The following is a 27,337-nucleotide window of genomic DNA, read 5'->3' as shown; positions in this document are numbered from 1 at the left end:
TATTTATAGGAACAAAGTGAATAGAAATTATGAGAATTGATAGCAATACTAAGGTTGACAGGATCTTTACATAAGACTAAAATTTTCCATTGATAAAAGATTCAGGAGCAATTAAGGTCATTAGGTGGGCCACATGGCAATTTATTTGCAGATCAAGGGTTAAGCTGATTTATTATATTAAGGTAAAATAATAATTGTGGAATGAGAGAAAAAAAACTGGATATATAATCTGGGGTCTTGGTTTCAAATTCCTTGCAAACTTGGTATACAGAGAAATTACATTCTCTATCCAATAACCAATATTCATTGGCTCAAATGACTCCATTGTCTGTACGGGAGACAAATCCAAGATCCTTACATCAGTGATTCAGATGCTGGATTTTCTGTATAAACATTTTTATGGGTAATGAGCTCAAACAGTTCTTCAAAGAAAACTACAATGCCTAGAAAATGTGCAATGTACAAAAATGTTCAACCTAACTTCATATATTCAAGTGACTTTTTAAAGAATTGCAAATAAAAAAACCAATGACTTTGTTTTTTGCCATTCAAAGTGGCATTAAAAAAAATACTAGTTTGAATAGTATTTGAATAATGATGACACACTTTCCTTTTCTATTGTATATGGGTAAAATGGTAAAATCTTCCTGGGGCTATTTTGGGTGGTGTATCAAAAATCTTTAATATTTATATACTAATTATCCTAAATTCCATGGGAATTTGTAAAGGAAAATAGTCATGGATTTGTGCTGAAGAATATATCTATTTTCTTTTCCTTTTTTGATTTTCCATATTTTCTACATTACTCTTGTAAATCAGAAAATTCAACAGGTGAAAAATGCATATTTTGCACTCCTTTTTTTCAAAAAGCACTTATTCTTGGTTCTTGTCTATGAATGGACAGTTCTCTCAACTTAACTGTTGGTGAATTCTACTACATGTAGCACTGATATATTAGAGTACAAAAGACCTGAGGTCTCAGAGTGATATTTGTGATGAAGATACTAATGATCAACAAAGTGAAGAACAGACCAACGTCCAAACAAGGAAATAAGAGCTGTCAACTCAGGTCTTTTTCTTATTCATCCAGGGTCAATCTCATTACCTTTTGGGTAGCTTCGATATTACAGGTTAGGTGAATATCTTTGCTTTCTAATAACTAGAGACAATAGTGCTACACTTGGACAAGAAATCAATGGCTAATGCTTTTAACAGTTGTGAAAGGTGGCTGCTACTGAGATCATAAAACAAAACTGTGTTGGCTTAGAGGTCTGCAAATGCTCACTACTGCATATTAGTTCCTTCTATTCTACTCACAAGAACAAAAATCTTTCATGGCTGATTCTCTGTGCTATGACATTCTGATGACAAGAAGGAACAAATTTTCTCATGCACTCATTGTACTTCTCTCTTACATGGACACCGCGGAGCCTGCAGTGATGAGAAACAAAGTGCCTGTTACTCACAGACTGGTCTTCATTAATGGGGTCCTGGACACTCCCGCTGCATTGAGGCACCCAAGGGGGGTCAAACATTGGGACAGATGGCATTCCAAGCACTGGTGAGGGCAGGGTGAAGTTTATACTGGGAGGCGGGATCTGTTAGTTGATATCAGAAGAATGAGGTAAGACGGAAAATAAGCTAGAATGAGTCGAAGTATAGTTATGAAATCATCTTGTAGAGTACATGATGTTACAGAGCACAGGGTGAACGTCTTTTGATCTCAGTTTAGTCATTAAAAAAATGAACGGTTTCAAATATATGCTCTCTATTTGAGTTAATTACCCCATCCTCCAAAAAATATCTATCTGTATAAATACAGCAAAGTATCTCAAAGATTATACCCCAAACTTTTATGGGCATACCTCTGAGGATGGTAGTGGGATCTTGAGGTTTGTAGAAATTTGATTTTCATACTCTACCACTCTTTCATATTTCAGTATTTTTTATAAAAACAAGAATTCATTTATATATGAGTTAGCTTTGCTTATATAATCACAGAGAAAAAGAAAAAGAAGCATCCCTTGGGCCATACACTGTAGATCTGAGGTTCAAGGATTTAAACAAGCCTTGGGTTGGGTTTGCAAATCTAATTCCTATGGCGGAAGTATCCCTCACCTTGAAAATCTGCTGTGCTCCTTCCTCCATCCGGGGCCAGACCTGGTAGCGAAACCTCCAGAGTGTGTGGAATTTGAGAACAGCATTCAGCCTCTGTACTGTCTCTGGGTGGTGGAACTCGGACATCAACATGTCAGACACAGCCTCGGGGACTTTCACCGCACACAGCAGGAACATGGCAGCTAGAGACAGCCAACAATTCATTAGCTACACGTCTTTTAATTTTGCTTGATCCTGGGGGACAGGGAGAAGTGGGGAGCTGTTCCTATCTCCTGAAAATTACTCCTGCGCTAAGGGAACCAGGCCACCAGGACTGGTGAAAGCAAATCTTATTTCAGCCATTGAAAACCAAACATGATCCTTTGTGCCACCCACCATCTTCCAATATCCGGCGAGGGCAGTGACAGCATGATATTTCCGTAGAATACCTCATTCCAAGCAGTCTTACTTTGGCTCACAGTGAAAAGTGAATGTGAGAGGAAGCAAATGAAAAAAGGAAATAATATACCAAAATATCCTTTTTAGAAAATGCCAAGAATCATGTCACAGTAATCCTGGGATAGTGCATAAAAATGACCATTAAAAACTGTCCCAGTTATATTAAAAATAAAATTCACATTGTACATGTATTAGAAACCTCCACCTTTCTGAGAGATAGAAGAGACAAAGAAGCCAAAAGGGATTTCATGAATCATAATACCATTGCTGTTTTTTTTAATTTTGGGAAAAGTCAAATATCAATAAAAGAAAGGCCAAGCGCTACAGTAAGTTACAAAGTTAATGAATATGGGGCAGAAAAATACACTCTGTAGCACAGATGCATGAGTCAGTGTCCATCATAAAAACACAATTTAAAATCTCTCTGTAGTTTTCTTCCTGGATCATCAAAACATACTCGACAATTGTGTCAGGACAGCCGGTGTTGAGTGCCACCTCTGAAACCCCTCTGCTATGTGCTCCTGGGAGAGCCTCTCCACCCCTCTCAGCCAGTTTCTTTAGGGGCAGAATGTCAGTGATGATGATGATGATGGTGATGATGATGGTGATGATGATGATGATGGTGATGATGATGATGGTGATGATGATGATGGTGATGGTGATGATGATGGTATTTGCCTTCAAATTTGTTGTTAGAATAAGGTACAATAATGCATGAGAAAGAGCTCTGGGACGTGAAGAGTACGAGAAGCTTCTAACGCCTGTCTTATTTTCTGGAGGCAATGTGACATATGGGAGGGACATCTATGTGTGCAGTCAGAAGGCCTGGGTCTGGTGTCCTGGCCCTGCTGCTTCTGACCTGTGTATACTCAGATAAGTCCCTTCAACCCTCTGAGTTGCCATTTGCTCACATATAAAGTGGTTATTACGAGGGTCAAGTAAGACCACGTGTGTGCTATGGTTCTATAAGAAATGTTAGTTCTTGTGACAATTAGTGCTTGATAATCCTTTTCTTTATCCTATTAGTTTTTTAAATTTCTACTCTTTCTCCTTTCTTTACTTTTCTTTAAAACGTGCTCTACTCTGTCTCAATTTTTATTCGCCATGGTCTCTCTTTACATCATTGCAAGCTGGAGTTCTATCTACTTCAATCCCTGTCCTGAAGCAGTTTTCTGGTAATGCTCACTAATTAGCAGATCCACTGGTACTTTTTATAGCATTTGTTTCCTTTCAGTTTTTAACATTTTCATGACCATCTCCCTAAAGAGCTATCCTTTGCTTGCACAGTTTGAGGTTGAGTTCTCCTACTTTTCTGGTCATTTTCCAGGGTTTGCTGCTGGGCACTGCTCTTCCTGTTCTCTGAAGATAGAGAAGGCCAGTGGCTTAGTACCCAACTTTCTGCTCTTTATTCCACAGATTCTCCCCCCAGAAATCCCATCCATGTCGCAGCTTCAGCTGCCTCAAAGAGCAGATTTTTCTCCAAGGTTATCTCTACTTTGCCCTTTTCTCATTAGCTTTAATGTCATGACACCAAAGATTCATCTTCTAATCATCTGAAACCAAACTGCTTTACTTGTTGCTGCCATATTCAATACATACTCTATATACAATACTACTCTTTTTTTCTAGAACCCATGAATGGTTTTCTACAGTTCAGTGGAAAGTCCATACTCCTATGAGTGTCATTCAAGGGCTGTTACAATCTAAGTCCCACTCACTTGTCTAATCCCATGGACTGGAGGAGACCCCTCTACAAAAGCCATCCCAGTCTCAATTCCTCCTTAGGCTTTCCAAATAAGCCCTGAGCATTTCCACACCCCATGAGGCTTTGCACATGCCATCCTCTTTCTTCTAGCTTTCTTTAAAGCCCAATCTACCTGTTCATCTCTTCCATGGAAGTTTCCACAGCTATCTCTTATTTGAGAGTGTGCCCTTCCCTGATGCTCTCTCAGAAACATGTGGTAGAGAAGAAAAATCCAAGCTTTAATGCAAACAAAAATATTTTACAAAGACATTTGTTGTAATGTAGTATAAAAAGCTGAAATACCCCAAAATTTCCATTAGTAGTCTAGGTTATTTGTTATGACCATTCAACGAAATATTTGGTGGGCATTAAAAAGAATGAGGTGAATCTTTCAGCTAATGCTAAAAAATGGTCTCTTAGGAAATGCTTCTCACCACTTCTCATTTGGGGCTGCCCAATTTTAATTGATTTTTGCTCAAATAAGCTCTGTAGATGTTTAGTATACCCTAGTTTATCTTTTAACAGTTCTAGTGTCAGAAGAGGGAACTGAAGGAGATCCTGATGGCCCCTGGGGCAATTAACAACCAGGCATGGGTGCCTGTGGAGCCCATGACATTGCAAACTTTAACTTCTTCTTTTTTTCTGAGAGACAGAGAGAGAGAGACAGAGAGAGAGGAATAGGAGTGTGGGGGGGGGGGGGACAGGGAGGGGGGGAGCAGAGGAAGAGAGAGAGAGAATCTTAAGCTGGGTGTGGAGCCCAACACGGACCTTGACCTCTGTGTCCTGAGATCATGACCTGAGCTGAAATTAGGAATAAAACTGACTAAGCAACTCACCCACCCTGGCATTTCTTTTTCCATAATGGGTCTGAAAACTGGTCAGAATTAGAGTGAGTCAAAGTGACTTCTGAGGACTGATTCAGATTTAGAAATTTAGCTGGGTCTGGAGTCACATTGGGTCTAACCTAAACCAGACTGGTCCAGTATGAAGCCTCAGGTGAAAAAATTTTGTTTTAAGGCTGAACAAGTAGGGGTACTTTACCAAAGGTAATCTTGAATGACAGTGGCCACTGTGGATAACTTTCAACCATTTTTAGAGAAGCTTATCCGTTTATGAAGTGCCCTAAGAGAAAGCTGTCTCAGCCGGGCACTCACTATACTCGTTGCTGGGAGGGAAGTAATCTCTTGCATCATCTTCGCCTCCTCATGTGTCCGTGGGATTGTGCAATACTGCCAGAAATATTTACTGTTTGTCCTAGCTGAAACCTGACAAGTTATTAAAAAAGATTTTTTTTTAAGTAGCTCTATGGTTAGAAGTTGGCCAAATTGGAAATTGATATTCAGAGCCAGATAGGAACTTTTGTTTTTAATGCCTTCTCTCCTAAGTCAAAATGAAACTGTGTGCCCAGAGGGAAAGTAAAACATTCTGAAGCCATTGAGGAAGGGTTTACTAAAACATTCCAAAGAAACAACTGTAAGTCTAGAATTTAGGAATCTTTCGATTTCCATCTTAGTTGAAGATCTTCTCCAGGATATAAAGAAGCGATTTGAGGATAATGTAGTGAGATGGCTGGGTCAGCATCTTGACATTTAAATTACATCCTGGTTCTTTGAAGAATTACCAAGTGTACTTGTCTAACAAATCGAGTCTTTACAAAAACAGAAATGTAGACTTAGAAACATTTCAAAGCCCAGCTATCCTTTTTACCAATCTCCAAATCCCTATTCATTTGAAAAGGCTTTCAGATATTGTAAAAAATGTGGATTTAGGAAACAAAAGCCCTTCTTGAAGAAATTTATATCCTCTCTCTGTGCCTTTGAGATGTAAATGTTGTATCTGGTTTCCCCCAGGAACCCAGGGCCATCTCTTGAAATGCAAACTTCAAGGAGGTAATTCTTTTTTTTTTTTTTAATTTTTAAATTTTTTATTAACATATAATGTATTATTAGCCCCAGGGATACAGGTCTGTGAATCACCAGGTTTACACACTTCACAGCACTCACCATAGCACATACCCTCCCCAATGTCCATAACCCAACCACCCTCTCCATACCTCCCCCTTCCCTCAGCAACCCTCAGTTTGTTTTGTGAGTCTCAGGGTTTGTCTCCCTCCCAATCCCATCTTGTTTCATTTTTTCCTTCCCTACCCATCAAACCCCCCACATTGCTTCTCAAATTCTTCATATCAGGGAGATCATATGATAATTGTCTTTCTCTGATTGACTTATTAGGGAGATAATTCTTATCAGGAAAGTATATAATGGGCCACTCCTCATGACCCCAGCGCAGCTCTTTTGCCCTTGGGTCCTGTCCCTTGCTTTAATAAAACCATCTTTTTGCAACAAAGACGTCTCAAGAATTCTTCCTTGGCCGTTGGCTTTGAACACAAACGTCTTTCCTACACCAATGTGATCTAGAATAATCTTTGATAAAGAAAAACTAGATTAGGGGCACCTTGTGGCTCAGTGGGTTAAAGCATCTGCCTTCGGCTCAGGTCATGATCCCAGGGTCCTGGGATCATGCCCCGCATTGGGCTCTCTGCTCAGCAGGGAGCCTGCTTCCTCCTCTTTCTCTCTCTCTCTCTCTGCCTGCCTTTCTGCCTTCTTGTGATCTCTGTCAAATAAATAAATAAAATCTTAAAAAAAAAAAACAGAAAAGAGAAAAACTAGTTTAAGTTTGTTGATTTAATTAAAACAATACTATCTTTAAAGTTATCAGCATTAAATATAATACTCTTAATTCTAATAGGTTTACTAAAGGTCAAAGGAACTCACATTGTTGCTGTTGTAGAATTTATCAGCAAGAAAGATAACTTAAAGTGATTAGCTGTTCAATGTCTTAAGAAATTTTCATGTGTAAACATAATTGCTAAGAATTAAGTAGATGTAAGATTTACTATGAAGAATATACTTCTAGAAATTGTGAAATGTATTAATAAATTTGTCAATCGGCAGAATGCTACTATAATAGTCCACAATTACTTACTTCTTAGTTACTACTAGGAATAAAGGATTCTAAGGGTTAAGAACCCTAATCAATACATGTAATTAAAACTACTTAGAAATAATAAGGATGAAAAATAGGTAAATAAAGTAAAATGACCATTTGTTCCAGATTGAGGAAGATTAAAAAAAAAATAGAACAAAATATTAATGGGCATGAAAATAATTATAGAAAATTTGTAGAACAGGAATCTAGGAAAGTAAATTTTACATGTGGTTATACTGACTAAAGCTGGAACAGATATATTTAAGTTTTTAAATAATGAGTTTTAATATTAAAAACACACTGGTAAAAAAGTTAGAATTTGGTTTTGTCTCGGCTGAAAAACCAAACTTTTCTTTGACTATCGGTCTGCTTTTCATAAAAGATTGTGAAAAGTATTTTTCAACCTTTTGGGTAATCTACCTGGAAAGCAAATGTTTTGTGTCTTACCAAAATAATTTACTGTGCTTCACGTTGTCTTTATCAGGGTATTTGATCACTTAAGAAAACCCATTTTTTTTTTTTTTTAAGAGAGAATGGAACTTGGGTGGGGAGAGGAAGTGAGGGAATCTTCAATAGGCTCCCCGCCCAGTGCAGAGCCCCACATGGGGCTGCGTCTCAGGACGCCGAGATCAAGACCTGAGCTAAAATCAAGTCAGACACTTAATCCATGGAGCCACCCAGGTGCCCCTATATTTGCCTTTAAAATCTATTATGGCTTTAGTTAAATAGGTAATTAAGAATTATTTCATAGTGATCTGAGATCCTATTTACTCAAATGTTCAAACCTTTTGACATTTTGGCAACTTCCCAAAATTGAATTCTAAATGAAGTCTCTTTGATTTCGAAGTAACTGAGTTTTCCCAGAGGGTCCCTAGAAAACCTCAAAGAATTTGCCTCTCACCCTGTAAGAGAGATGTTAAACTAGGTTTATTTGATGTGTTAAATTATGTGGGAGCACTGTCAAGTGAGAATTGACAATAAACTTCTGAAGTTATAGGTGTATGGAAATATATTATTAATATGGGTATTCCAGAAATGGTTCCAAGTTTCTAGAAAGTTGTCAATACTCTCATCCAATTATTATCCTAAATTATTGTGTACCACAGACATAACTATGTTTCTTTATAATGAACTTTCATCAGATCTTTAATCATGGCTACTTTTCTAAAGGTCTTTCTATTTACAGACAGTTACTGTTTTACTCTGATGCTTTTATAAAGTGCTTCATCTTCAGAAAGATTCATGGTAATGTCATAAAATTGAACTGGTTAAGAATTTCCAGGAAATGGAAAAAATGACTCAAATAGAACAAGAATTAATGATATGAGATTGAGTGGACTGATGAAGGTGATTATAATTTTTTTAACTCTTTTTCTTTGAAACATTGCTGGTTCCTTAATGTTTTATTTTTCCAGATTTATGGGAATGTTTTTTTCTCTTTTCTCTTAAGCTATCTATGATTTACAGTAATTTTACAAAGTATATCACTATAAATAAAATGGAAACATTTACTTTTTCTTCTTACCTGATTCCTCCAGAATTCAGAAATTCAGTGAGTATTCTTATTTTCATGGCAATATAGTTATTTGCATAAGTTCAATAAGAACCTGTTTTTGAATAACAGGGGAAAACTGGAAACATTGGTTTTATTACCAAGGCTTTGACTGGAATGTTCCATTTGAGAAGATGCATAAAATCGGATAAGACCAGACTGTTTGAAGGGACTAAGGTTGACTTTATGGAGCCAACAAAAATGCATTGGAAAAACTGGCCTGGTATTTTGCTTACAGGATTCCCAGCAGCCTTATCAGGTGACTAAGGAAGGCCATTTCCTGGCAGGCCCAAGAAAGTGAAGATATCCTGGGGACCTCAAGAAAAGAGGAATTTAGCCAAATCTATACATATTTTAGGTGAAATCTGATGGTGAGTTCTTCACTTGGTTTCTTTGCCTAGAGAGGTTTTTAAAAAGTTCAATCTAAGATTCCTTATAAAAAGCTTCAGCAGGGGCGCCTGGGTGGCTCAGTGGGTTAAAGCCTCTGCCTTCAGCTCGGGTCATGATCCCAGGGTCCTGGGATCGAGCCCCACATCCGGCTCTCTGTTCAGCAGAAAGCCTGCTTCCCCCTCTCTCTCTGCCTGCTTCTCTGCCTACTTGTGATCCCTCTTTCTGTCAAATAAATAAAATCTTTAAAAAAAAAAAAAAAGCTTCAGCAAAACAGACTTGAAAAATGCCTATAGAATCAATCACTATTCCTACTGTACTTATATAAATAATCAGGCCATGTTTAATGAGACTAGACTTATTTTTGCAAACAAATCAGCATTCCTATGATTATCTTTGATCAAAATGAGTGTGAGTGAGTGAGAGAAAAAAAAAATGTGTTTCAGTAAAAAATTGTAATACTTGTGGATATCAGATTTTAGTCCTGTTCATCATTTTTGACATTTTGTTATTTATCTGTACACCCAATTGGATCTTGAATTCTTCTAGTTCCTCAAATATCTGGTTACAATTCACCAAACTAATATTTCCCACCTTCTGATTTGGAATCACTAAGAACAAAGACTGCCCTTGAACATTCTTGGAAGGGATAATACCAACTCCTCCTTACTACCCAGATGGCAGCCAAACTTCAGGGACTTAAATGGTAGGTCTACATCCCTCATTAGAAAGAGGTCCTCTGAACTCTTGGAAGTGCACACCATCTGGAGATCTAAAATTAAAATTGACTAGGGAGGTTCCTCCTCAGATGCAGATGGCATCTTGGGGACAGCTCTCCCAAGGTCACAGAGCAAGAGCACCATCTCCAATATTAAATCTTCATTATTGTTGCCTTTTTGCTATTTGCTTTTCTTTTTGTTAATGAGCAGGAGAGACAGTGCTCCTTAACCCTGGCAACTATGGCTGGATCTACTGCTAAGGCCCTAGTTGTACAACAAAATATCTATATTTCCTTGCTAATTGGTTTTAGATAGTAGAATTGCTTTACTTCTCAACTGAGCACAGAATCTGCTGTGTGATAGTAAAATACTCCTTGTGGCACCTAGATCAAAACCTCTGGTATTGTACCAAATATAAGAAATTAACAAATAAGCTTCCTGGATAGAACCGGTATATTCTTTGCTATATTTGATGACAGCTGGTTTGGTTCATGGGACCCTGGCTGAGAAGCATCCTTCAGTCTCTTGGCATTAATTCCTAATAGTTGTCATTGTAGTTTCCCTGGTGCATTGTGTTCTCTCAATCATCTTAAATGCATGTTCTCAACCATCAACCATACATTACATGGTCACACTGTGCTTAGAGAAGCAGAAAGAAGATGGACATGAGATGAACAAAAAAAAAACAATTGTTTTATGGATCTGACATCATAACCCATGAGTTTCACAATGAGACAAAAGCAACATAAATCATACCTGAGAGTGGCACTAATACCAAATTTTTGGATGATCTCTCACGTATAAGAGGATGACCAAAACGGGGTAATTGTTAAATTAATTAAATAAGGAGACCATTGGCATGATGTGGCTCTAATCCTGTGGTGACCTGTGTAAGGTAAAAAAATCTAAGCCTGGAAATGCCTCGAGGGTACAAATCATAGTGCTAAGGACAACCAATCACAAACAGTCAACCAGGCTTTTAGCTATAGCCGGTCAATAGGTGCCTTACTCTGCTTCTGTCCTTTTTCTACAAAAGCCTCTCCCTGAGCTCCTGTTAGCGGAGTGCTTTGAAGCACTTCTAGTTTGGTGCTGCCTGGTTTGGATAGATTTTTCTTCACATAAGCTCTTAAAAAAAATCTTCTAGATATAAAAGAAAACTGCAAAGTTCAAAAGTCTTTATGGTATGTCCTATTTGTGTGAAAAAGGAAATAACACATACATTGGTACTTAGGCATATATATATATATATATATATATATATATATATACACACACACATATGTGTGTGTGTGTGTGTGTGTGTGTGTGTGTGTGTATGATCCTAGAAAGATTCCTGAAAAACTTAAAAATTGTCACTGAGAGTGACTGAGAGTCATGGGAAGAGAAAATACTTTAAGCTTCATACACTTCTATATTGTTTGAATTTCTACTACATACATTTTTGCAATTAAAACAACTCCATATGACTAAAAGAGTACATACAAGAAGTGGAAAAAGGTGAAGAACCCACATTTTGCATGTACCTTTTACTAGCTATGTGGCTTTGGATAAGTCACCTAAATTGCAACAGATTTGTTTTGACATTGTAATTTGGACATAAAACTTTACTTGTAATTTGGACATAAAACATTACTTGTATACGATTTAATACAGTTAATGATGGTGGTTCACGGTAAATCTGGGAAATCATAACACACAAAAAGAATTTCTCTTTTGTGAAATGTAGTGAAAATGTAGGTTCTGGGAAAAATAATTTTTTTTAATAATTTGGCAATGGCCTCCGAGAGACATGCTCTTTTGTGCAGAGTATGGGGTAAAAAGTAAAGGGTGTGCTTAGCACTTCAGCCTCCCTCCCTAGAGTGTAAGGCTCTAAGGTTCTAGCAATTGCTGTTGATCTGACCTCGCAGTGAAAGGGAATAGATACACTTCTTTCATAAACATTGGGATTGGGGGCGACCAGGGTCATGGGTGATCTTTTCTTACCTGCTGCCCCGGCCATGTGCTCATCCATGCTGAGCAGGAGTTCCCAGGCAGCTGGCTGGATGTCTCCATACATCTCTTCTGTCAGAATTGGTGCTGCCTTGATTAGCAGAGATAAAGGAGCAGGTGACAGGCTCATCACCTGGGAAAAGATGGAAATCACATCTTAAAGTCATGGAAGCCACTGATTACTGTACTCCTCGTGAAACCCAAGTACCACTTCCCTTCCCTGCTTTTCTTAAATGACCTTAAAATACTTTCTAAAATGATGGCATATTTATTGGCATGGTGTATGATAAACTTCACATCTTATTTGTCGATGTGAAACTATGAAAGATACTAATTTTATCATGCTTTCACCACAAAAAATATCTTGCAGCTATCTAAGGAATAAACTGTAGAATAAGCTCTAAGAGAAAAGAAAGACTCCAGCCAGTATATCTTTGTGTTAGTAGACTTTTAAAGCATCCTGTTTTCCTTTCTGTTAGGAGCTAATGGCCCACGGCAATCAATGAGCAGCTTCTAATTTAGAAGGGAGTTCCATTCAGAGAGTTAGTTTTCTAAGCCAGTAAACCTGGATGACATTGTCCCTTTGAAACATTGTATATTGTGGTTATTGCCCTAGATTATGCCACAAAAATCCTATTTAACCTATTTATTTCAGATAATTTATTTTTTAAAAATTTTATTTACTTATTTTAGAGTGAGAGCTCGAGCGTGAGCAGGGAAAGGGGAGAAGGAAAGAGAAAGAATTGCAAGCAGACTAGCCACTGAGCACAGAGATTGAGGCAGTGCTTAATCCCATGACCCTGAGATCATAACCTGAGCCACAACCAAGTCAGATGCTCAACCACTGAGTCATGCAGGTGCCCCCATTATTTCAGATAATTCAGGTGATCAGTGTAAGTTGTGGACAGTCTAGGTCTTTAACCATTTTGAAAACTTTCCAGAAGGGGCACCAGGGTGGCACAGTTGGTTAAGTAACAGACTCTTGGTTTTAGCTCAGGTCATGATCTCGTAGTCGTGAGATGGAGCCCCACATCAGGCTCCGTGCTCAGTGTGGAGTCTGCTTGCAATTCTCTCCCTGTGCCCCTCCTGCTCTTGCTGTCTCTCTCTCTCTCTCTCTCTCTCTCTCTAAAACAGAGAAATAAATCTTTAAAGAGAAAAAACTTTCCAGAAAAACAAGTTATTTTTCACAGGCACCCCCTCTCCCACCTTGGGGAATGTGTGTAATGATTTAGACCTTAGGTTGTAATAACAATGTAACAATGTGTCTTGCACTGGATAAGAAGATAAGTGTATTATCTCTCTCTTTTTTAAAAAAATTAACATATAATGTATTATTTGCTTCAGGGGTACAGGTCTGTGAATCATCAGTCTTACACAATTCACAGCACTCACCATAGCACATACCCTCCCCAGTGTCCATAACTCAGCTACATTGGAAAGAACTCAAAAACATGGAGGCTAAAGAGCATCCTACTAAAGAATGAATGGGTCAACCAGGAAATTAAAGAAGATAAGTGTACTATCTCTTGTAATCCATGGAATAATCCTTTGAAATGGGCCTAGTGTTATAATCCCCACCTTATTTATGTATGAGGCAGCTAAGACCAAGAGAAATTAAGCAACTTATCCAAGGTCCTAGAGCCAGAGCGGGAGCTGTGGGATTTGAACTCAGAAAGTCACATTCTAAGAGTGGTGAGCATTACCACCACGTGCTGGTGGGGATTGGCTCCATGGAATTGGGAGAATGGGAGGAGGCATGGTTCCAGCCGTGTCTCTTTGGAAGCTGGCTGGCTAACAAGAAGGGGAATTTTGGTTTGCACCCTTGGTGGCATTCTTCCCCACCAATTAAAGGGGTCTTCATGCTAACTGTGCTGAGCGGCACTGGATGTCTCGAGCATTGTAAATGGGCTATCTGGCGCCCCCTCCTGATTACAGCTCCATGAATGTTTCTGATCCAGCTGTCAGTACCTGCAGTCTGATGTATTTTAGCATTCCCGAGTCCTTCTTCCCTTCCAGGTTGGCCTCTGAAACTCTCTTCTTCAGAGAAGGTGTCCGCAGGCATGACTTCTCTGAACACTGCAAAGAACATAAGCTAGGTGACGAAGAGTGTTGCCTTCTCTTGAAAGCCAGCAACACTGTTTCCCCCCAAATTTTCCAAACAACTGTCTTCATTTAATGGGAGGGATGATGTAGGCCTTGTAGGCCCATACCTTCCGAAAGTGGTAAAAACAATTAATTTTGGAATGAAAGGGAGCTCAGGGATCTTTGGCTACAAACTCCTCTTTTACCATGATGGAAACTGATGTCCAAAGAAGCGGAATACCTTGACCAAGTTACAAAGCTGGCTGTGAGCAGAAGTCAAAAAGGACGAGGACCTTTTGATTTCCATTTCAGAGCAAGTTATATTCCATGAAGCTGTTAAAAACACACATCTTTTTAAAAATTAAGTCAGTTAAAACCGGCTCTCATAGCCCCTTTACAGGATTGGATGATACACATTGGGCATTTGGTCATAGTAGAAAGAATATATTTGCTAAAAGAATGTTAGGAAGTAAAAAATAAAAGACTCATCAAGAAAGTACAGGTTCAGAGCACTTACTATCTAGGCCCGAGTTGTAAGGTAAAATGGTTTCCTTAAAAAAGCCCAAATCATCAAAAAACAAAAAACAAAACCACACTGGTCTACAGGAGGCAGTAGCTCTTTTTTCAGATTGTTTCCTGAACCAGGATCCAGAATAAAACTGACTTCTGTATAAGCACGGAGGAGATGGCTTTCTTCCTCCAACTCCCTAAATGCCAAGGGATTGAGGGGACAGAGCAGCTGAGAGAATGATCGGTCCTAATGGTGACAGGCTGTTGTTTATTTATCCGGAGTCTTGATTCCCCTAGTTGTGCACTGTGGGCTGTGCAAAGAGGGAATCCATCCTTCCACACAGAATAAACGCTCATTTGTTTTTCCAGTTCCGTGTCAATGAAACACTTTCTTCCTCAATGCTGAGGAAAAAACGGAACTCCTTAAGAATTTTGAACAGAGCTTCACAGTGTTATAGATGGAGATATTGGAAAAGAAAAGACAAATCTAAAAGTACACGAATGTTCCAAGGAAGTCTTTCAAAACTCTGACAAAAAGACTCAAGACAATGCATCTGGTGAGTGACTGGTATGTAATGAACTTTTAGAATGAATCTACTTCGAAAAAAATGAATCTGAGCTCTTACTGTGTTTTCTAAAGATAAAAATGTGGAGGCACATACTTGGGAACACATATCATTTGAGGAGATAAACCTCAATGATGCATTGCATTTTTTTTTTCCTGTGAATGTATAAACAATATACAGCAGGACCCACGCCTGTTTTATAACTTGGAATCTGTTCTAAAATCACATGGCAAAATAAAATAAAATAAAATGAAATAAAATAAAATCACATGGCAATAATTTTCCATATAAATGTAGGTGTGTATTTGACATCCTTTTTAAAAAGTCAAGGTATTTTAAAAGGGGCATCTCTCTTATTTTATTTATAAAACTATATGTGCAAATTTCAGAATGCTGGAAAACACAGAAAAACTTGGAAGAAAAAAACAGAAACCCCTATAATCCTTAACCAGTGATAGCTGTTATTTTGTTCCTTTCAGACTTTTTTTCATTTTGTGTGTCTTAGTACAATGGTGAGGATGTCCTATATGTAGTGCACAATTTTAAACAACTCATTTTATTAGGATCTTGTGATATTTCCCCAGGTAACTAGATAAGATTTTCAAAATAGGATTTAAAATATGATTTTCAAATTTTGTTAATATTTTACCTTTTCTTCTCTGGCTGGACATTTTATCTTTTTCAGGGTTACTTTTGAACAATATCTCTTGGTTAAATTATAGGTTTTTTAATCAGGCAGATACCAGCTTAGAAGAAAAAGGGTGAACATTCATGTTTGCCTCTGACACTCTGGGGAATGTAGGATTCTGTTTAATCTCGTTTACTAGGGACAGAAAGTATATGTCAAGCTTCTCAGATATCAAACATTTGGTATTCATGCATACTTCCCTAGGATGCATGATGTGTTCTGGTGCCTCATCATCGTTAGGAAGCTTGTGTTAGAGGAAAGGGAAGGGCTTTCACTCTAGGGTGATGGGCTAGTGATTCTTCGAGTGACTTGTTGAGGCTTGAAAGATAGGTACCAAAGATGCATACTTGTGTGACTGGCACTTGGATACACTGTGAAAGTCCTCAAGTCCCTCTACTGGTGTGACCCCTAGTCAGACTGACAAGCCTAATATCAGTTGCTTTTTGGCTTTTATAACTCGATGTAAAACTTGGCCAGAAGAGAACTAATTCTTGGATGCAGGAGGAGGCTAGTTCTGAAGGCATCTTTTGTTACTAGTGTTTCATGGAAGAGTAAGAAATTTCATTGGACTATGAGTTGCCTATGCTGGTTGGAATTACACATCAAGCTGGGACATGTAAAGAAACCCAAGACTAGTAATCCAAGACCAAAGGACAGACTGTATCACCAATAGAGGATGGCATTCATTATTGAGTCAGTCTACCAATGGGAGGCAGCTACACAGCCCCAGGAAGTGGCAGAGATCCTGGGGCATGCTTGTTGTGGTCTGGTGTAGACCTTGGACCACTGACATTTTCTTCTTTCTGTATGTCTTGGACATACATTCACCATATTTGGCTCTGTGACTTCTCTCCTCATTCTGACCACTGTTGATCAAATTTGTAATCCAAAACCAGACCTTTGACTGACCAGGGCTTTATCCAATGATGTTTGGATCACAAAGAGAAAGAATGGAGTCCACCAAACTCCTGTCCTATGGAATTAAGGGACACAGAGTCTGATTCATGTAGTGATGGGTGCTGGGACTGAGAAATGATGATGCAACCTAGAGATTTTCAGGTCACATACAAGGTGAACAAAGCAGGAGTTGTTGGTCAGGGGACAGAGATGAGGAAGAAGACGGAGATGCAGAAAGAAGTACAGGTGAGAAATTAGGCTGATTCTGATAGGGACAGCAGCTTTGGTTCCCATTCCTTTGGAGCTTGGCTCTTTAGGTTGGTCCTTGGTTTCATGAGATTCTGCTATGTCCTTTGAAGAAACTAATTATTTGAACAAGTTTCAGTAGGTTTCTTGCAATTTAAGATTATTGACCAGAGAGACATAATAATTACTTTAAATAAAAAATTAATTTATTCATTTAGTAATTCAAGAGTGTTTCTTATGAGTTAACCAAATGCCAGGAACTGGGCTAACCTTTGGGGATTTGCTGGGGAGCAAAACTCCCTTGATGTTTGCCCTCATGGACAACGTATCTTACTAAGAGAGACGGATAACAAACAAGCAAATGAAAAATCATGGTAAGCATAAAAGTAGACAAATGCCATGAATGAGGAAGCATTGTGGAAATAATATGGTATTTTAAAATTCAAGAAACTGGGGGTGCCTGGGTGGCTCAGTGAGTTAAGTGTCTGCTTTCAGCTCAGGTCATGATCTCTGGGTCCTGGGATTGAGCCCCCCACATTGGGGCTCCCTGCTTAGTGGGGAGTCTGCTTATCCCTCTGTCCCTCCCCTGCTTATGTTCTTGTGTGCTCTCTCTCAAATAATAAAATCTTAAAAAATAAAAAAAGGGATAAAATTGAGAAAACTGGAGTCAGTTTACCAAGCACTCTGGGAAAGAGATCTTCCTGGAAACATATTTCATGCCAAGAGAAGTCTAATTATTTCCCCAAAGGTAACCTAGACCTTTGGGCCTCACACATCTTTGACACGTGAATTTGAATGGGGAGACATTCTAGCAGATGAAATCAAGACCTACAGCCTGGTTTTGGTCTCACAGTAGTGTTTTCCAAAGCTTTGGAAAAAACATTAGTCCTGCAGGAAATCAGCTGGCCCCTTGCCACTTGCTTTGGCTTCACAGAATTTACTGACACTGTTCCCTTTTTTTTCAGGCACGTATCACCTTGTACCCTTTTAACCTTTTTGGGTGAAAGGAAAAAAAAGTTGTTTTATCTACTCCTTTTCTTTCATCAGGAAGCACTAACTGAAAATTTACTCTGTTTAGAACATGGCATTGGAAAAGATACATATATAAAGGAAAAATGAAAGAATATTTTGGTGAAGGTAATATATAGTATATAAAAACCCCTCAAGCTTGGAAGTGCACTAAAATAGACTAACAGGATGTACAGTGTGTCTCTGAGCATTGAAATGTAGATTAGCAGATTGATCAGAGTTACATGGGTTACAAAATGTACTAGCTGCCACAAATATATTCTGCCATAAAAACCAATTCAAAAGGAAACAGGAATGAAATATCAATTGCTCATAAGGCTCAATTTTAATCAGAATCACTGCTTTTATTCTTGATTTATTGCCTACTCTATTTTCAGTTTGGCCCTAGAAATGTGGGCATTGTTCATTTATGTGACAGATTCAGCCCAGGAAATGGAAACATCATGAGAGAACAAAAAAGAGCTTGCACAGGAGGCTGGCATTTTGAAAATAAAATGTTTATTGCAGCAGACTCAATGCATTTTTTCAGCTCTTCACCTGCATGACTAATTTAAATATGTTAAGATTAGAGGCCACTTAACTCTTGCTTTACTTTCTCTTTGCCTTCCTAAACTGTAAGCATACCTAAGGTTGGCAAGCCTCTTCTGCTGCTTGCGGCCAGCATCCCTGGTGGGCTAGGGGCAGAGGGCACTCATAAACTAGACAGCCCACTCGGCTGGCTGTTCAATCCTTACTGTCCCTCCACTCTAAGAGAGGAACTCTGGCAGGTACCGCATAGGAAACAGTGTGCAAGATTTCCCCGGAAGTTTATAATTAAGTGGCAGAGGAGAAGCAGGGAGATAAGGGGCCCCATTTTGCAGGCAGATTGATCTTAAAACTCTCAGAGCTCGCCACCACTCACAGGATAAAGACTAAAATGGATATGGATTACAGGTGATGGTATAGTTGGAGCAGTAAGAAATCTCAGAGTATGTATGGTAAACAACGAACATTAATTCCAACATACGTGGTTTTCTCCTAAAACTAAGAGAGTTTTTACTTAAATAAAAATATATCTACATATCTGTATACATATATACACACATGGATATATGTACCTATATGTTTCTTTTTATGACATCATTAACAGTTCAGGAAGTTACCCACATTGATCTATTCCCAAGATTTTCCCGCAGATTATGTGTAGTCTGAATACCATGAGATACAATAGAGTATCTCTTATACTCTAATAGAGATTTAAAAAAAAAAAAGCTCTGGATTTGATATTCCATATTTCTAAATAAAAGTCTAGCTAAGTATGTTACAGATGTGAACTGTGACAGTCCCACCCTTCCGAGCCTCCAATTCTTCATTTGTAAAATGAGGAGTACAGTATCTCTTGCACAAAGTTTATAAGAATCAAAAAGCACTTTGTCAGTGATACATACCTGTGTTACAGCCTTACTTATATGCTTTGAAAAAAAAATACTGAAAGATCCTATCCTGGATCTTTCATAAGTGTGCAAACAGCACACTTATGCATGAAATACAGGGTTGTTTTTTTTTTTCTTTAGGATCTCTTGTACTACCCCAAATTTCTTCAATGAACTGTATTATAATTAAAAAAAAATTCCTTTGTGAGTGCTAAAACATTACAAATTGCTGCATGACTCAACTGTGTATTTTTTGTTATTGCTCATATTCTCCAGTTGCTTGATTTGAATTTTATGACCCTTCCTCCACCCACCCAAACCCAGCTTGCAAACTCCTTAGGGGAAGGATCCTCTAATTCTACTTATTTACTTTTTACTTCTCCCAGAGTACCAACAGCAGGTGCACAATGAATGCTCACTGAAATGAATAGGTATTATATCAAAATCTCTTTGTAAAACCACTTGTGAGGAGCAGCTGCAGGGGCAGCCAGCAGCACGGGGCCAGGCGTCTTGGCCATCATGCCTATTCTGGGGCAGGTGGGTGACCCAAGTCTTTCCCGGCAGGACCACGGCAGCCCTGGTTACCGTCTTCATCTCCTGCCAGCTCAGCTGTTCAGTGTACTTGTCAAGAAAAAGCAGCTGAATGCTTGGAAAATGTAAGAGTTTCTTTAAGGAGTTTCCTTTGGTCTGATTTGACCTAGATTACTCTATTATTTATCTGTGAACAATTGGGCCATTTATTACTTATTCCTTAATAAGAAACTGATAAACCATGTCAGTTTCCTATTACCGCTGTAATAAACTACCACAAAATTGGTGGTGCAAAATAACACAAATGTATTATCTTACGGTTTTTGAGGTCAGATCTAAAATGGATTGGCAGGGCTGGGTTCCTTCTGGAGGCTCAAAGGAATCATCCATTTCTTCATCTTTCTAGCTTCTAGCGGCTGTCCCATTCCGCAGCTTATGGCCCTGGATCACTCTAACCTCTGCCTCTGTGTCCCACCTCCCTCTCTAACTCTGATGCTCATTCCTCATTTATCACTTATGAGGACCTACATGATGGCAATGATCCCACTTGGATAATTCAGAGGAATTTCCCCTTTCAAAGATTCCTACCTTATTCCCTCAGGCAAAATCCCTTTTGCCACATAAGGTAACCTATTCACAGGTTCTAGAAATTAGAATACAGACCTCTTGGGGAGACATTATTCTGTCCACCACTATGACCCACTCATCACCCACACCCCTATGAATGCATATTCATTCCCAGAAATAAAACAAAACCTGGGAAAAGATACCACGTATGCTCACGGATACGAAGATAAAGCACCTGTCTTACTTTGTTCACCTTCTACCTTTGTTCAAAATCACACAGATCTGTAACCTGGTTTATACACCTGCGATGGACCGAAATTTGTATTTCCAGAGAGAAGATTGCTGGGACATCATCTTCCCTATCAGAGGCATATAACCAGGTGATGGTTCACTCACCTCTTTTTGTTTCTTGCCCCGGAGAGCCACACTGCTGCTGCTGTTACTCTCCCGGAGGGAGTCCACGGTGTCTCCGTAGAGCAGCTTGATGGCTCTGACCAGCCGGGCGCAGGAGCGGCTGTGGTGCAGGTAACAGTGAGGGTGGCAGTAGTCGACGTGGGTGCAGATGAAGCTCTGCTGATTGCACAGCAAGATCATGACCTGGAACACACACGTTCCCGAGATTCAACCAGGCCATCAGCGTTGACACCACGGTGAGTCACTGAGTCCCTCAGGAAAGCAAAGGGTTACAACTCTTTATGTACTTGGCCTCTTGGCTCTCTCCATTCACACTTGACAGAAGGAGATTTTTGGAACAAGAAAAGGTTAAGTGACCTCGAAAAGCTTAAACCAATTACAATGGAGCGTTATGATTTCCCAACAGTTTCAAATGAAGATTCTAAACTTAAACCACCTTATTTTTGCAGCTTGTGTGTTGTGGAAGGAGTCAGGTAGAAGAGCAGTGACTGGTGAGAAATTCTCTGCCAAAGGATTTGGCTGGCCTTTGACAGTCCTGGGATATCTTTAACTCCAGCCAACCCATGTGGAATTGAAAACACTTCTGCTTCTTCTACCTTGGCCTATAACCTTCAGCTGAGCCTGAACCTGACTATAGAGCTTCATTTCCCCTCTCTACAAATTAATTTTTCTCCAGCTTTTCAGCCACTCTAGCTCTTGGGGCTTGATCTGGCTCAAATCCTCCCATCACCTAGATTTCCCAAGTGGGATTCAAGAACTCAGTTGTTTTAAAGTATATGGTTCTTTTAAGATAAGGAATGAAGACCTTTGAGTTTGTAACTTCTGAAGTTGCCCTCTGAAAAAGGCAACAGTATTCTAGTGTCCACAAGGCTAATTAAATATCCATAGAGTAATCTTCTGAATGCATCCATCCTTCATGAAACCAGTTCCTACCCCAACACCTAATCTGTGAGAGACTGTGTGCCATACTGGATGGAGAACATAAAGTAATTCTACGTGGACAAGGCCAATCAAACCTACTACGCAGGGCTGCCACATACTTCCTCAAGAATAAGAGGACCTGCTTACTCTGAGGCAAAGAAAAATAACAATAATAATCAACTCTATACTCTGTCAAACTCAGATAACAATATCTCACACTCTTCAAAGTTAAAAAAAAATAGGTGTTGTCTGAGCAGAATATCCAGATCTCTCTTGAGATTCAGTGAACATCCCTGCTATTCCTGTATATACATATACAATGTAAGGGAGGGTACATATAAGAACTGTAAGGTTTCCCTTGTTTTTCTCATATCTGGCTGATAAAGAGAAATACTGAGAAAACTTAGCAACAATAACCAAAACCAAATAAACACACAAATGACCATATGATCAGACTTTAGTTTACAAAGATTCTGATTTGGTACAATATCTGGGGTGGAGGTGACCTAGAAATCTGTATTTTTAAAATTATGCGCAGGAATGTCTTTTAGGTAGAGTTCTAAGATGTTCCCCAATGATCCCACCTTCTGGTATTAATGACTTTGTGAAACCACTTCTTGTTGAGTATGGGCTGCCCTAGTGACTTACTTCTAACCAACAGAATGCAGCAAGGTGAGGAGATGTTACTTCTGTGATTAGATTGCATAAGATGCTGACTTCTCTCTTGTTACCAGACTCTCTTTTATTGGGTTTGCCATGTTGGAAAGGTTCACAGAGCAAAGAAATAGGGGTGGCCTCAGGCCAATAACCAGCTAGAAATTGAGGCCCTCAGTCCAACAGTTCTTGAGTAACTGAGATTCTACCAACAATCACATGAGCTTGAAAGCAAATTCTTTCCCAGTCAAGCTTTCAGATAAGACCCCAGTCCTAGCTAGTACTTTGGTGTCTTGTGAGAGAGCCTGAAGCAGAGGGCCTAGCTAAACTGTGCCAGGATTCCTGAGCCATAGAAACTATGAGTTAATAAGTGTGTGTTATTTAACATACACACAACTACATTAATATATATATTTGAATATATTTATTTGAATGCATAAGATTGCATTTAACCCAGGCAATCAGGACTTGAAAGACAAGATGTGGAAAGGGTGTTGACTGATGTAAGCACAGTGTGGGTACATGCCACATTTCTCCTTCAGGCATAAGCAGTCAAGGGGGCAGGCAAAGCTTTAGGCGATTTCATGAGAACTGGAAGATCAAAATTGGAGTTCAGAATTGCCAACGGGAAGAACTGAGTGGACAGTAGAGAAGGGAAGTTTGGAGAAATGAGACTTGGCACTTGCCTTCTAGGCATTTGTTGATTGAGTAACTAAGCAGCCAAGCAGAAACCAGCTGACAAGCAGAATGGAGATTTTGGCAGTTTCACTGTGATGAGGAAGTAAAATTGGAGTTTCTGACCCATCAAGACTGGGGGCACACCCAAACTCTCACTGGGAACCTTGGAATGCTTCAACTGGGAGGTGTGTGTTGGGAGAGTGGGAGGTGGCTGTGGGGGGGGGGTGGATAGCAATACATCTAGTCAAGTCAACTTCGTCCTTGATAGGACTTGGTGATCTTTACTGTATAGGGTGAATCCTCTCTGGAGGGAGATAGCATCATTGGGAACCTCTATAATCCCATGTTTTGTTTGTTAATTAATAGTCTTTGTTTTAGAGCAGTTTTAGGTTTACAGCAAAATTGAGCAGACTGTACAGAGAGCTCCCAAACACCCCTTGCCTCCACACATGCACAGTGACCTTCATTATCAACATCTTCCATCAGAGTGGTATGTTTATTATAATCAATGAATCTACACCGACATGTTACTATCATCCAAAGTGCTAGTTTACATTGGAGTTAGCTCTTGGTGCTGTACATTCTATGAGTTTTGACAAATGTATAATGGCATGTATTATTATCATTGTGCTTCTACAGTTTTTCACCCACCATACCTGGTAGTCAATGAAATCACTAGGCATATTAAGGAACAGACTAAAAGAATATAATAGATTCATATATTGGAGTTAGCAGTCATGGATTTTTAAATATGTATGATCAAAATGAAAATTAAAGAATATTGTAACTGAATGGTAATGAACATAGGATGTATCAAGTGCATGATACAACTAAATTTCCCAAGGAACATCTATAGTTTTATATATAATATAAATCTTGATATAGTATCTATATCAAGAAATTAGGGGGCGCCTGGGTGGCTCAGTGGGTTAAGCCGCTGCCTTCGGCTCAGGTCATGATCTCAGGGTCCTGGGATCAAGTCCCGCGTCGGGCTCTCTGCTCAGCAGGGAGCCTGCTTCCCTCTCTCTCTCTCTCTCTCTCTCTCTCTCTCTGCCTGCCTCTCCGTCTACTTGTGATCTCTCTCTGTCAAATAAATAAATAAAATCTTTAAAAAAAAAAAAAAAGAAATTAGGGAAAGAATACATGTTAAACTCAAAGAAAGTAGAAGGAATTAATAAAGGTAATAGGAGAAATTAACAAAACAGAAATCAAATATTCCCCGAATGACAAACCAAAAGCTGATTTTCTGGTTAATAAAACTGAGGTACTTGTGGCAAGACTGATTTAAAAAAAGAAAGAAAAGATATAACCCATGAACACTGGAAATAATAAAGGTACATCATTGTAGATCCTACAGAATTCAAAAGGATTTTAAGAGAACATTATAAACACCTTTTTGCTAATAAATATAAATATTTGGACTAAATTAACAAATTCCTAGGGGAAAAAAATAAATTGCTCAAACTGCTCCCAGAAGAAATAGAAAATCTGAATGGTCTGAATCATCTTACATATGTTGAATTTATAATAAAAATCATCCTACAAAGAAACATTTAGATTAAGATTTCTACTTAAAGAAACAACACTGGCTTACACAAATACTTCAAGGAAAACTAAAAAGCATTACTGAAGGAAATCTAAATGGTGGGATATAAATTAATAGAGGGATAGACCACTTTATACATTAGAAGATTCAATATAATAAAGAACTCAATTCCTCAATATTAAATGATGCTTATATTCAATATGAGGCTTTACATGATTTTATAAATGATTATGATTATGATTATATGATTTAAAAGCTTTTTAATAGAAACTGATAGGTGAAGGCACCTGGGTGGCTCAGTCAGTTAAGCATCCAACTCTGGATTTTGGCTCAGATCATTATCTCAGGGTTATGAGATCGAACCCTACACTTGGCTCCATGCTAAGTATGGAACCTGCTTAAGATTCTCTCTCTCAAAAAAAAAAAAAAAAAAAAGAGTCTCTCTCTCTCTCTCTCTCCCTATCCCTCTGCCCCCGACCCCCTGCTCACTTGTGTTCTCTTTAAAAAAAAAAAAAAAAAGGAAAAGAAAATTGACAGGTGACTTTAAATGGAAGTGAATATGGCCAAAGACCAAGCCACCTTGAGGAAGAACAAAGTTGGAGGATTTACCCTTATATGAACCAAACGAATCATAACACAACACACTCTATAACATAAGATATCAATTATATGCATTTCAAAAACAGACAAAACTAATCCATGGTGTTAGAAGTTAGGATGGTTGTTACTGTTAGGAGAAGGTAGTGACTATTAGAGGGCATGTGTAGGGCTTCTAAGGTATGATAATGTTCTTGAACTGCTGGTGGTTACACAGACTGTCACTTTGTGAAAAATTTTTGAGCTGTATACATAGGTTTTCTATGCTTTTCAAGATGTAGGTTGGACTTCACTAAAGAGTTTACTTTAAAAATAGCTTCAGAGAATCTCAAAATTAGGTTCTGGGGGTCAACCAGTTGTGAAGACACAGCTCTGTAAACTCTGAGGAGGGTCATGTACCAGCCAGCCCTTACCTGACCCTACCAGGAAGTCAGATGAAAATGAGAGGAGATGGTAAGGAACATACCTAAGATGGGTAACAGTGCAGGCAGTACTCTGCTAGGTGTGGATCTGATGTTATGCTTCCTTAACTTTCTCATTCTTTCCTCATGCCCAGCCCAAACCTTCAACTCTAATCCATGCCCAAAGTTTCCATGAAATCCCCTCCTGCTTATGACCTCTGAAGAGCCCTTTGAGGTGTAGCCTTTGTTGTCTTAAGATCTCCATGTTCTGGTTTACAATCAGATCTATACAGACACAAGGCTGACGCCATGACCTTGCTCTTAGCATTTGTGGTAACCCGTAGAAACCTGATGGTGATGCTTCTTCTGTGGTACCTAGGCCGTCTTGGTCACCAACCTGACCTGATCCCTCAGGGTTTTCCCTGACTTACATTGACCTAAAAGCCATCCATAACAAAGAAACTTTGGTTTTAGTTAAGCTTAAACTGAATACGATCCAACAGAATACCAATCCTGTGAGAATTCAGAGGTTCAGCTGAAGTAGAGGCCTACGGTCGGTCTTTCTTTCTTTCTTTCTTTCTTTCTTCCTTTCTTTAGATTATTTATTTATTTATTTGACACAGAGAGAGAGAGAGATCACAAGTAGGCAGAGAGGCAGGCAGAGAGGGAGGGGAAAGCAGGCTCCCCGCTGAGCAGAGAGCCCGATGTGGGATTCGATCCCAGGACTCCAGTATCATGACTTACGCCAAAGGCAGAGGCCCAGCCCACTGAGCCACCCAGGCACCCCGCCTACAGTTTTTCTTAGGGGCTAAATTGGATTGATGGTTTTCGTATACTCTTTTGTCCTCACTCCATCGATTTTCTCAGTGCCAAAAGAAATTGATCTCAGGTATTTCTGGGATTCCTACTTACATGAAGCCATGACATGCTCCTGTGGTAATTTTCTTCTGTGCCAGCAGTACTCATTCCCTCTGGCTCGATGCTGGGCTCACTTGCACTCCAAGGACTCCCTTCTTCAAAAAAAAAAATGCCAAGAAAGGTTATATTGTTTGGTTTCCCTGGAGAGCATGTTGGTATGGTAGAGTTGCCCATGCTTTTGAATCCTAGGGCAGACTACCATGGCCCAGTATGTTAACAGGGCATAGCACTGACTTTAGTGGAGGAATGTTAATAGGAGCTGTTCCCTTCACCACCAGATGAACAGGCAATTGCAAAGACATTTATGATCTCTGTTATGGTGGCTTCCATTTTGAGACATGGGAGCCAAGAAGAAACAGAGTCAAGTCCTTGAATTGCTGAGATGAGCAAGTTATCAATTATGTGTGCCCAAATCCACTCCAGACTGCCCAGACCTTGCAGGTGTAGTTAAGTAGGGATACCAAGCAACCTGCAGTGGCCGTAACTGTACTGCTGTCTCTTCTGCTGCTGTGACTAAGGCTAGTGTCATGCTCTCAACACCCCCTAAGTTCTCCATTTAGAGCTAGATAAAAAAAAAGGATGGTCCCTCAAAAAAAACAAAACAAAACAAAAAAACCCACAAAAAAAACCCCACAAAAAACTAAGGGAATTTATAAGCAACTGTGGTCAATCGTGGACAATCCTTGACAATCCTTTTGTCTAAACTCTTCTCTGTGGAAAAGTCTGGAGACATCTCTCTCAGGAA

General features: G+C 39.1%; 1 protein-coding gene across 2 annotated transcripts in view; it reads right to left on the bottom strand.

Moving 5' to 3' along the window:
- LOC111151748 (unc-80 homolog, NALCN channel complex subunit) overlaps positions 1–27,337 on the bottom strand; it is a 227,295-nt gene that overhangs the window by 73,542 nt on the left and 126,416 nt on the right. For both annotated transcript variants that reach the window (XM_022509965.1, XM_022510038.1), the window contains exons 27-32: positions 26,587–26,687; positions 20,860–21,060; positions 13,904–14,011; positions 11,930–12,068; positions 2,119–2,300; positions 1,467–1,598 (exon numbers count right to left, since the gene is read on the bottom strand). In XM_022509965.1, the coding sequence (XP_022365673.1) occupies positions 1,467–1,598; positions 2,119–2,300; positions 11,930–12,068; positions 13,904–14,011; positions 20,860–21,060; positions 26,587–26,687 (863 nt within the window). The remainder of the gene's footprint in view (positions 1–1,466; positions 1,599–2,118; positions 2,301–11,929; positions 12,069–13,903; positions 14,012–20,859; positions 21,061–26,586; positions 26,688–27,337) is intronic.

Source organism: Enhydra lutris, unplaced genomic scaffold, assembly GCF_002288905.1.
Source record: "Enhydra lutris kenyoni isolate GAN:26980312 unplaced genomic scaffold, ASM228890v2 scaffoldscaffold1, whole genome shotgun sequence".
Classification (NCBI taxonomy): domain Eukaryota; kingdom Metazoa; phylum Chordata; class Mammalia; order Carnivora; family Mustelidae; genus Enhydra; species Enhydra lutris.
This window is presented reverse-complemented; position numbering and strand designations above follow the sequence as displayed.